Source organism: Amphiprion ocellaris, chromosome 11, assembly GCF_022539595.1.
Source record: "Amphiprion ocellaris isolate individual 3 ecotype Okinawa chromosome 11, ASM2253959v1, whole genome shotgun sequence".
In the NCBI taxonomy this organism is placed as follows: domain Eukaryota; kingdom Metazoa; phylum Chordata; class Actinopteri; family Pomacentridae; genus Amphiprion; species Amphiprion ocellaris.
This window is the reverse complement of record NC_072776.1, coordinates 8491398-8503635: the sequence shown is the minus strand read 5'-3', so window position 1 is coordinate 8503635 and position 12238 is coordinate 8491398. Positions and strand designations below refer to the sequence as shown.

Genomic DNA, 12238 nt, shown 5'->3' with positions numbered 1-12238 from the left:
AAACAAAATTCAGACGCACAAATCTGTTTTTAGTTGTGGGAGTTTTTCCCTCTGATCTTTGGATATTTAGTTATTTGAAATTTTATGTAAGAAGTTTTAAGGAAAAATCACTATGTAGAGCTGTTAACAACTCTCAGACATCTGAAATGTGACCCCAACTAGACAGCTTTTTGTAAGAGGCCAGCAGGTTGTCTTACTCTTTAACAATCTGTTGTATTTTAAAAGCTTGATATATTATCCGGTGTGTAAAATCTTCATCTAAAAAGTAACTGAAGCTGTCAGATAAATGTAGGGTGTAGAAAGTACCATATTTCCCTCTGCAATGTAGTGAACTGAAAGAAAAAAGCACATTAAAATGGAAATTCTCAGTTAAAGTATATGTACGTCAAAATTCTGCATGAGTACTTGAGTAAATGTGCTTAACTTGAGTTTCATGTCAGTGTAAACCAGAGCAGACGTAGCAGCATATTTTTATTTAAACTCTGAACAGAAACATTGCACATTTGCCTTTTCATGCCTTAGGTTTCTTTCAGTTTAGCCCGCCGTGAATAAATCCAGAGTCCAAACTGGGAGAGGAAAGAAGAAACACAAGAAGCACGTTACATTGCAAAAAAGACGAGTAGGAGTTGGCCACATCTGGAGACCTAATAAAAAAATAGAACAGCGATATTCATAAGTAAATCACGCAACATGATGCAATAGAATTTAAGTCATGCATTTTTGATGAGATAAAGTGTTTACTGATGGAAATACGAGGTATTTGTTGGCTCTCTTGTTTGCTACATCCTTAGCAAGTGGTTGGACTTAATACTGCATAAAACATGCAAGTCAAAAAAGTTTTCTGGTTGACTTCAGTTGAGCTCTTCAACTAAAATACAGTAGAGCACACAGATCCATGCCACACAATGTGCACAGTCACGTTTTCAACTCCAATTAACAAAGCTACAACACAATTCATAAGGCATACCCCCACCCAAAAAAAAGGAAAAAGAAATACTTATAATACTAATTATAATATCAAAATAAAAGCTTGTGACTACATGGGCACTTCAGTATTACAAATTTCAGTGTCTCAGTCTTCTGGAGATTATAAAAGCTGTCATACTGTGTAGCATTTGTGAGCTTTGAGGAAAGGCCAGAAGTTAGATTAAAGCAAAAGTTTGACATTTTAGAAAATACACTTAATTGCTTCCTGATGGAAAGCAGTCAGCGGCTGGTTACCTTAGCTTTGTATAAAGGCCGGAAACAGCTAGAAGCAGCTGTCCTGACTGTCCAAAAGTAACTAAATCCACCTACTGACACCTCTAAAGTTCACTAAGAACTGAGGGGTGTCAGCTCAGACTCTTTCTTGCTTTACTTGTACCAGGAAACGGCTCAGCACGTAACCAGCTGTAAAACGGCACGTTGTTGATTTTACTCTTAGGCTTCTGTACAGATTGAGTTTCAGAGAGCTAGTACGTTGTTGCTGTCACCTTTGGGCAGAGCCAGTGGAGCTGTTTGTCACTATTTGGAGTCTTTATGCTAAATTAAGCCGACCAGCTGCTGACTGAGGCCTTATGTTTAACAGATAATCATGAGAGTGGCATGGATCTTCTTATAAAACTCTCCTGCCATGACAGAAAAAGCGTAGTTCTAAAAATGTCTAACTATTGCTTTCGATATTAAATGTAACATTTTGTTTTCGGTTCCAGCTGTCAGCGCTGAATCAGTAGATGAGAGGACTTTTCCTGCAGAGATTCATGTAATATCAGAACAACTTCATCAAGGCACATTGTGTGTGTTTTTGTGTGACGAGTGAGACCCTGCATTTATAAAATTGGGCAAAATATATTTCCATATGTATATATAATGTTTTGTAGCTAACATGGGGTCAAGACATAACTGCAGTCATTGGTTTTACAAATTATGGCAAAAATACAGCATGGTTCGACGTGGATTTCCATACTATCTAAGAACCTCGGCGAGGAGGCCATGCATTTTTCAGTAGGATCTTAAAACAAGGCACAGGAAGGGAGGGAGCGGAGAATTCAATTTGCATTGCAAGCACTGTCACAGGTCCTGCTGTTCCTGCACCCTTTCATCCTTCAAAAACTCCACAGCCACATTACAATCCAATCCAAACCTTACAGTTCTCACTGCGCTTGTAAATAACTCAATAGCCTATGTACAGATTTACAAAAAAATATCTCTGTTACCCCGGACAAAAAAATGCGAGCAACAAGGAGGTAATGAGAGCAAAACAAACCACAGCAGAGACAAACATTCCTCTCCAATATTCTCCATGCCTTGTGCCGAAAAAAATCTGTGCAATGCCCAGAATAGTTTGTGTTAGCTCACTGGCTGACATGTTGACACAGTGGTTTCCTTTCTGACACGGTGTCATCAGCTGATTTGTCGCTGCTCCAACAAGCTTGCCAAACACAGCTCCGTCAGCCTTCAGCACATGGACACTGAAGGGAGCAGAAAAACCTGTATGATAGCGCCACACTCAAGTCTAAAGCTCATCTTGAGCAGCAAAAGCAAAGAGGAGCAGAGCCCAAGAACCTCTGCATGCACTGCACTGCCTCTGTTGCAGGCCGCATTTAGGAGGAAACAAGCCAAAGAGATCAGCTCGGAAGCAGAAGCTAACTAGCAGCTTTGGACGGCGTGCCATCGGCGTCGCCGCTGCAGCAGGGTGTGCTGCCAGTTTTGGCCACATTGCAGCCGCTGGTTTCTGTGCTGTCGCCACTGCAGGGGCTCGCAGGCGCAGAAACACTCTGGCCACGTTGTCTCTTCCTGTTCAGTTCCTCCCATTTGGCCCTGTTGGCTTTGATCATGTCAACCATTGGCTGAAGTTTAGGATTCAACTTGACCAGAGTCTAGAGAGAAAAAGACAAATGAGAAAAAAGAAACGGGGAGAAAGATGAGAATAAGCACTTTGAGATGCAATATAGTGTTAGAAACTATTAATATTATTACATGTTTATGTGCTGTTTTTTGATGTTAAATGTGAAGGGTTAAAGGCAAATGCAGTTGGGCCTACACAATGTGAGGAGAATCAACAACACTGTTCAATACTGCAATAACGTGAGATTAATAAATAAATACTGAAGTGTACCTATTAGCTATACAAGCTATATGTCTTTGTACTTTAATTAGGTACACTGCTAACATAGAACCCAAACACTAAAGACTCTATGAATAAAGTAATTAAACAAAATTATATTGAACATGCTTTTATTGAGCAAATTCCACATTAATAGCCAACCACTTAAACAGAATTTTAATTTTAATATTTCATTAAAAATATAAGTGATGATGGTTGAAATTCTCCTGTTCAAAACACTTTCCTCATTCTTCTTTCCTTCCTCAGCTATCATGCTAGCAAACATCATTAACCTGAGGGTAGCTGAGCTTTCTTCTAGACTGGCTGAAAAATGTGAATGCTTGACTAGTAAGGCCGAATGATGAATCGATGTTAAGCTGAAATCACAATCTGAAACAATGCGATTAGTGATTTGCACAGGTTACAGTTTAGGATCTATGTTGTGCTGCACGTCTGACACCGCGTTTGCACAGTTGTGTCATTGAGTTCACAAATTCATGTGTTCTTCTTGTGTGACAGACGCCCTTATGACAGCATCTCATTTTGAAGCTATAAAAATAAAAGATGTTTTCAGATATTTTCTGAAAAAAGTAGCAGAAATAGTTGTGATGTGGAAAAATGTACAAATTTTTCACTGGAGAATGTGCAAATTCACATAGCATATGGTGCTAACAACTTAGGATGTACAAATAGCTGCGCATTAATGTAACATGTTGAGTCAAATGTCTATGGTGGAGTGTAAGAGGAGACAGGCAGCGTTTTTTATGTATCTACATGAAAAAATATTGTTTTTCTGCATAGTAAAAAAAGATTTTAAACTATATTTGTAAGTGCGCTGAGCTGTTCCATAATGATATGAATTTAAGAGTGATGATCAAACAAATTACAGATATATTAGCTTCATTTATACTTATTAAATAAGGCTAAACTTACAAAACAGTTAAATTAGTACACCGAAAAAACAAGGGTTTTACAAAAAGAACATCTCGATGAGCTTTGATAAGCAGGTTCAAAATGCTTTTGTACTGTCCAATTAATCAAACATTTAGATAGTTTAAAGTGTTTAAGAAGTTTTAAATTACCTTCTACTTGGTGGTCTTCAAAGAAAACCAGACATTTATTCTTCTGAATATTGGACGCTTCAGTTCTGTGACTCTAATGTAATGATAATACATGAGCAGCTCCAACTGGGGCAAGAGAAGCAGCACATTATTCATCAAACGCATTATATGGGCAAAAGAAATGAAACAATATAGAGGGAACACCCAAGTACAATAACAGCAACATACAGCCGTTTGATAGCTGCAGTCCATTAAATGGCCGCTCTCTAAAGATTAGCAGCACATGTATGACTGAGATTAGTTGCCTTTGTCATTTTTCTGCGTTGAACTGTAAGTGGCAGCGCAGTCAAACCTGTCAGCCAGCATTTCATAAATCACCTCTGTTCTTCTAACGTTGTCTATTGTGAATGCTGGCTTTCCAGGGAAGTCGATGTAATTAGTTATTGTTTCACTAACCCTGTTTGATATGGAAATATAACATGTGGGAATGCAAAACTTTCTTTTTTTTAACATATATGTAGGAGAAGTATTGCAAAGCCTTTGTAACAATGACTTGAATAAATATGTATGCAAGGACTGCACGCCTACACTGGGGATTGTGTATTGTATGCATTAAAAGCAAAGCAAATCAAATCTTTTGTAGCACTTGGGGAAAACATAGCTAATCACACCTACAAATTAACTGAGCTTTAAATGCAGGCGGGCAATTTAAGATGCATTTACATTCAGAGGGTGTGTTCACTAAATCATATGAACAATTAAAAAGCTTGTGTAGGTGGTGGACGAGCAAACAGCTCTGTAATGTGGCCAAGTTCAGACATCGAGCCTGTTTTCTTTATTAAAAAAACAGCCATCGGCCTCCTTTAGATTATGAGGAATTCATAATATATGTTGTAATATGGGACTCAATAATTCTGGATATTGTATTTGCTGTGTGCCACTAATTATGAAGCCGTTCACCTGCGCTGCCAAGAAACATTAGAGCACTGCATGATTTCCATTTCCACGATCTGAGAAAAAGCCAATGTCCATTTTTGCAGTCAGGTTGCCTTAGTTGGGCTCCTACTTTTTGTGTTTCTGCACACACCCAGTTTAATATGTGAATTACATCATACCATAGTGAAATATTTAATGTAATATAACATAGAGCTGAAAGGATTGATGATCGTTTGTCATTTTTAAAGCAAAAAGGCTGAAGCTTTGCTAGTTTTTGCTTCTTGAAGGTGATGTTGCTGCTCTTTTTTGTTTTAAGTGATCATATATGACTGATATTTGGACTAATTTTGAATTATTGACAATAAGACATCAACTTGGGCTTCATGAAACTGACATTTTCACTATTCTCTGGCATATCTTATGGTGAATTGATGTATTTAGTGCTGTCATTATTGTCATTTTTAGATGTTTTCTTTCATATTTTTATCCTAGAACAGAGAATCATACACAAAGGATGCCATTTAGTCACCTAAACAGATGATACAACGGTGATATTTTATGTATTTTAATGTAAATCTGCCATATATATGTCTGTGTTTCATGTCGTGCTGATATGTTGCTCAGTGCGTGAGTGTAAATGTTGTTTAATCTCAGTGAGGGAGGCCTTTTCCTGGTTGTATGTTTCATTTGTCAAACAGTTGATTGATTAATTGGTGATGAGAGATAATTGCTAGTTGCAGCCTTTGTGGAAATGAGCATGTGTTAATTATCTCACTGCAACTGAATGCGGCCACCACAGAGTTGTAATTTTCAAAATCTACAAAACCTGAGTTCAGATGAGATTTGTGGGTTAAATTTAAAAAAGAGGAGAACAATTTCCCCTCTTTCTCCGTTGCATAAACCCTCTGTGGGACTCTGTCACTGGTTTGCATGGCATCATTATTCCACTGAGGTAGACTCAGAGGAAGAAGGAGAAGAGAGAGACTGTCATATGGTGGGGTATAAAGATGGAAGGTTATATAATGGGGGATTAATATTCCACAAAGTAGCGAGCCACCACCAGGAGAAGGAGATCAGCGAGATCAAGAATGAGATCTCTTCCGCCCACGGACAAAAACCCTGCCGCCTCTGAACTTCCTCTGTTCTCCCCCTTGCAAGTTTAATTGGCAGCAGCATGATCGCGAACTCCATATCTGCATTCTCCAAACATCAGCCTTTTACACGAGCCAGTGTGGAGACAAACCCCCCACGCAGACAACACACACCGCTTTGATGCTTTTTATCTACACTACACAGACAGCAACAATGGTGAAGCCCGAGCTGGGCAAAGATTAGCCCGCTCTAACTTTTGACACGGATCCTGGGATATTTCAGCAGATGTGGAGATGACCTGTGGTTTGTTTTCGGTTCATTACGGCTGGGAGTGATGTGTTCAGCAGGACGGCGTGAAAAAGGACAGGAAGAGGTCTTGCTGGGTAGTTTAACAGTACAAAAGCAGAGCAAATCAACCGGCGCTGTATGAATGAATGATTTATTTTATCCTTGACTCCTTTCACTACTCCTCTTCTGTCTGACTTTCATGAATTTAACTCCAACACGCCTCATCTCTTAACAGACCTGATCTCCTCAGTAAGTCAGCCTGCTTCTTCCTCCCACACAGTCGGAGCTGCTGCCGGCGGTGGGTGGAGCAGGAGAGGCTCTGTTGATGCCATTCGGAAGCACACACACTACCATACCAGCAAGGACACACTATAGATTTCCTTTAATTCCCTCAAAGATAACCTCTAGCTCTAAATCTGACCCTAATATTTGCTCAGCTGGGATCCCACAATAAGATCAGCCTCATTTTCAGTGCGTCCTAAGAAAAGCACGTGTCTGTCTTTGCTAATTTCTTTACTATGTGGTGAAGCCCAAAGTACATGGTCTTACAGAGGGCGCTTTAGCCCGACTTTACATCACAGCTCTATTCACACTACGTCTTGAGCTTTCTCGCAGTCAGAAAGAAGTGTACACTTACTCTGCTAGTCTCAAAAGAACAAGATGCAACCTTGAAGTTGTTCCAGAGCTTTCAATAAAGAAAGCATTTCTTTCTCCGAGAGAAAGCTGCAAAGAAAGTCGAATTGTTGTCGGTGACAGTTTCATTGCTGGCGTCAGCGAGGGGACAATAACTGAGGAAGGACAGCGACTACTGATGTCAGAGGCGGATGTGTGACAAGCACGACACAATGAAGGCCGGACAGCAGTTCATCTTCATGCGTTTACCTCGTACAGCGGCGCACAAATTCCATCAATCCATTCCAGCTGAAGCCCCGGCAACTCATCCTTCCTGTTTCGGTCAAAGATGGCCTGAAACACAAAAGAGAATTTATTTACAATCTGCATTTGAATTCGCCCTCGTTAGAAACCAAACAAGTCAGGCTTCAAGTCGCTGAAAGTGCATCTGTGCCCGCTGTGGTTCAAGAAAATTCTCCTTCGGCTCCCAAGACAACTGAGTTTATTTTCTATTCTCCCTCATTCTTCTGCAGCCTGAACTTAAGAGGCTCCACTGAGGCTGTGCTTCAGAGATAGTTACCGGGCTACGACTTAGAAGTTAATATTTAATTTCCAACACCCACACACAGAGCGGTAAAGGTTTGACACAAGCAGCAGACCTGAGGCTACTGAATTAGTTATTTCAGAGGGGAGGCAATGTGGCCTGGCTCGATTACTCAACAGCCATTAATTGCACACAGAAAGCTGCTGGCTTCCTTCTTGCAACACAGTTCACCCTCAAGAACTCCTCCGTCAAACAGACAGCAGGCTGTTCTGAATGAAGACAAACATCTTCATAAGGACCAAAGTCTCTCTTTCATTTTATTACTCTGCTATTTTTACACCTATTAGAAAAAAAAAAAGGATTTTCTTGACTCTCAGCAATTCAAGGCGAGCAAAGCGCCAACACACCAAAATAGTCTGTGTGTGTACGCGGAGCAGAAAGAATAGAAAGGTCAGTATTGGCTCTGAATCCATTGAGCTTCTTTAAGAATGACTGTCCACGGTTTGCTGTTGGCGCAGCAGCCGAGCGGTCAAGCTGACCACACACTTTTCTCACACTATGAGACACGAGCTCTCGTGTTTCCTCAACAGTCAGTGTGTTTTGGAAGTGCAGAGAAAATATATCTTCAGCATCGTCAGCGCTCGGAGGTCGCAGAGGTGAGAGAAACTGCAAAAAGCACAAAACCAGAGCCCGTTTGATTTACTCACCGAGGGTGTGAGCTTCAGCTCCAAACGTTCTCTGTCGCCCTGCTCGAAGAACTCGCTCGTCACCAACTCTGCCACCTGAAAAGGGAGGAAAGGTTTGCGGAAGGCTGCGAGATTTGTAGATACTCATACATTTACAGCAAACGTTAAGTATTGGCTGAAAGAAAAACAAGAATGTACCCACCTATGATATCTATAAGGTCCGACTGACTGTGGATTGTGTCATTATGTGTGTGTGTGTGTGTGTGTGTGTGTGTGTGTGTGTGTGTGTGTGTCAGTGGGGGTGAGGGGTTATATGTTTATAATGTCTGTGCTGTTTTTAGCGGTGTTGTTGGTCCACTGTCGACTTTTACTGAAAAGCCCAACCATGGATGGGAGTTGAAAATTAGCTTAGTGCTATACACTCTATATGCGATATATCAGATGTTTTCTATGTTAATTGCATGGCCCCTGATAAAATAAATAAATAAATAAAATAAGGTGATAGTTTAATTGCCAAAATGTGTGAAAAAATGGATTTCCATCAAGGAAGAGCAGGAAATCCTCACAATTTTGGAGCTGTTGCATGAAAATGTTTGGCATTTATGCATGAAAATGGCTTAAATGATCAACTAATCAGTTTATTCATCTGGGCTTTAATGGCTTACATCCACAGATTGCTTTACTTTTGTTATGTAGATGAAAGTGTATTTGTCACCTTGCGTGATATTTCCCAGGGTTTAGTGACGGCACCGAGATCACACGCTGTCATCATCATGGATCTGAGAAGAAAACAGATTTATTTTGTGCAGTGCAAACGTACATTTTAATCTAATATTCATCCATCCTGTTATCAAAGACACAGATCCCTACCTGCACATGTCTCTGTGACCCTTCACATTCCAGTTGTACTCTCCTTTGCTGACCAGCTCAAAGAACATGTTTCTATTCCTGAAGGAAAACAGGGAATTCTTTACATGCAGTGCAAGTTACATAAAATCCACAAGGGGGCGGTAAAACCTAAAAGAAGCCAACAGCCCAGAGAGCTATCAGGGAGCTTGATTGTAAAATTTGTCAGAGCTCTGGACACTGTGGACACCTCACACAGTTTAATGAGCAGCGTGTTACATACTCAAAGTAAAGTGTGAGGTCTGTGGCCAGAATGGACTGTTTCAACAGCTGCATGAGGTCGCTGTACTCTGTGGACGAGAGGTTGGAGAAGATATTGTGACCCTGTGGAGACACATACAGAGACAACATGATACAGACAACATATGGGACCACAGTTCCTGCATGAATTATTGATTAAATTTTGCACGTGCACCTTTTCTATTACCTGTTACAAAGCTTTGTTTGAGATAAGTAACAGCAAATGTGCTGTCTGACATACACACTAAAGCAGCTGATAAGATGTAGGCGTGAAATCTTTTAAGAAACTCATTACTTAACCTTTAAGTGTGTTCATGCATCCATTTTCAGTTAAATATTATGGACTAAGATACAGTGTCACAGTTGAACAAAGTTTGGAATAACAGATAAACGGTTACAGCATATTTATTATCTCTATGTCACAACAAGCGCTTATGTCTACAGGAGACGTATTGCAGAGACAAACCATTTTCAACTGTATTAAACAGTTTTGTGTATATGCAGAGCAAATATTAGTCCAGTTTCAGACCTATGAGCTGCTGACCACATTTAGGATTTTTTTCGGTGATTCAAAGCCAAAAACAAGCAAAAAATGTAATATTAAAGCAATGAAAGTAATGGCGATTCAGTCAAGCTATCAAGCTTTACAAATTAGCCACCTATCCTGAAAGGAAATTTAAAAACATACTGTAAATTCATTTTATTTTTATGTTGTGATTCAGCATTTTTCAGGCCACACAAATCCAAGCATTTGAGGTGTATATAGCAGCTAGTTTACCATCTTGAATCCTCGCCACTGTCTCTTCTGTTCCAGTGTTGAGGTTAAGTTGAGCTGAGTAGCTCCTGCTGCTTTAGTCACAGGAATTTCTGCTGCTGCCTCCAACACATGAGGCTTCGCAGAATCAGCTCTAGTTCTAGTTTACGGGCCTTATCCTCACAGCAGACATTTTAACTTGGACACACACAACTGTTTGTGACAGCATTAATGATGGATCTGTTCTGATCAAGTGTCCCGGTAACAGCGTGACTGTGAACCCGCCCAGTGCACAAAATCACACAATTTATTTACTATAGTGCCCTACATTACTGTCTGCCAACTGGGTGTATAAAGCCTTTATAGATTTACTCAATAGCAAAAAGTAGTGTTGGTGGCACATCTACTACTTTTGGCAGCGTATGTGGGAGTAGCTGCTGAGCACCTTTAGTGGCAAATAGAGACAGTTTAGCGACGTCAGATATATTTCCTGAAGTGATGCCCCTTGAGTTAGTGTAAAATCAGAATCCTGATTCAATAACCGCAATGTCATCTGACAAACTCACCAAACACACGAGTCAAAAACAATGTCTGTCTGTGAATTTGGCGATATTCACACGTAAAATTATCCCTTAAAAAGAAAGTTAGAGGTGATGGAGAGTTCTGTGTCCAAAATCACTCACTATGCCCCTATGTAGTGCACTATATATGGTGTTCATCATTTTGTAGTGCTGTCCAAATGTTAAGTTACAAATATTACACCCTATCTAGTGCACTCAAAATATCCCACAATGCACTGTGAAAAGTAATGCACAGCCAATGGTCACTAACCAAGCACTATGTACCAGAAATTGCACGAAGGAGAATGCAAACGAGATGAAGACGAGAGTGCAAAAACGTTTCATTAAAATGTCAGCAATTTCCCGTTTAGGTTGTATTGTTGAATTTGATTTTGCCTGTTTCTAAGCCACGGAATAAACTGTGAATTTGATGTGTTTGCGCTACGTTGCTACAGCACAAATCGCGGCTGACGAGCGATGGAATTAATAGCTTGAGTAGTGTCTGAAATGTTACTTTGTTGAGCTGCTCCCTACATCGTTCACTATATGTGAACCTTAGATAGTGAGTAGGGATTTCGGACACGGCCCTGGTCTCACAGTCAGCTGCCACATTAACTGATTTTACAGCAAGGTGTGAGACAGTCGCAGAGAGAGTCTTCTTCCTGAAGGGGTGCGGGGAAGTTTGAAAATAAGAAAAAAAATCAGGAGGTGTGGAGTTAGAGTTTAGTTTGAGGCTAGAGGCCGGAAGATACATTAACTACCACTAGCACAATCCTTTTTAAACCTGTCCATCTTAGAGTGTGATGATGGTGCCATATTATACCTCCTCACATAAAAACAGCCAAACATTACACCTGTCAGAGAAGAGTTTCTGATTTTGCTTTTCCTACTGTGATGTGTCAAATAAAGGCTTATTTGCACCATTCTATCATAACAGTAAAAACAAGAACAACACTCAGAGAGCGCAGTACTCCGCCAAGGCTGTTCATTCCCCCATATGGCATTGTCACAAATGCAGCATATTTTTGTAGAAATGCAGCATTTTTTGTTAGTTATTGATGATCAGAAATCAAGGCAACATAGAATGTTGCCATTTAATATAGATGTACCCACAAACAAAATGACCTTGCGCTGAGAACAGACATGTGTTATGCATGTGTACGTTATGTACGGATACTGAATCGCGTGACCTAAATATGTAGTGGGCCGTGGGAATTGATGGGACTCGGAAACACCTCCACAATTTAATCAATTGTTCCTTGTACCATTTCCGATAAGTCCGCAGCGGTTGATTTGTAGTAGGATCACTATCATGTGATCGTCAGCAGGCAGCTGACTTGGCGTTCACTTGTTGTCATAGTTACAGTGACTCCTGCTGCTAGCTCACAATGATATAGAAATCTTTAATAACTCTGTGGATCCAGACTATAAGCTGCATCACTGCAAAATCTAATAAAGTGTACTTTGTGTCTTT

The 12238-nt window shown here is 40.2% G+C and overlaps 1 protein-coding gene across 1 annotated transcript in view; it reads right to left on the bottom strand.

Moving 5' to 3' along the window:
* Nucleotides 1-458: 458 nt before the first annotated feature.
* pde11a (phosphodiesterase 11a) overlaps nucleotides 459-12238 on the bottom strand; it is a 45926-nt gene continuing 34146 nt past the window's right edge. The window contains exons 15-20 of the mRNA XM_023284288.3: nucleotides 9434-9534; nucleotides 9175-9252; nucleotides 9020-9083; nucleotides 8326-8400; nucleotides 7345-7428; nucleotides 459-2858 (exon numbers count right to left, since the gene is read on the bottom strand). Coding sequence (XP_023140056.2) covers nucleotides 2625-2858; nucleotides 7345-7428; nucleotides 8326-8400; nucleotides 9020-9083; nucleotides 9175-9252; nucleotides 9434-9534 — 636 coding nt within the window. The 3' untranslated portion in view covers nucleotides 459-2624. The remainder of the gene's footprint in view (nucleotides 2859-7344; nucleotides 7429-8325; nucleotides 8401-9019; nucleotides 9084-9174; nucleotides 9253-9433; nucleotides 9535-12238) is intronic.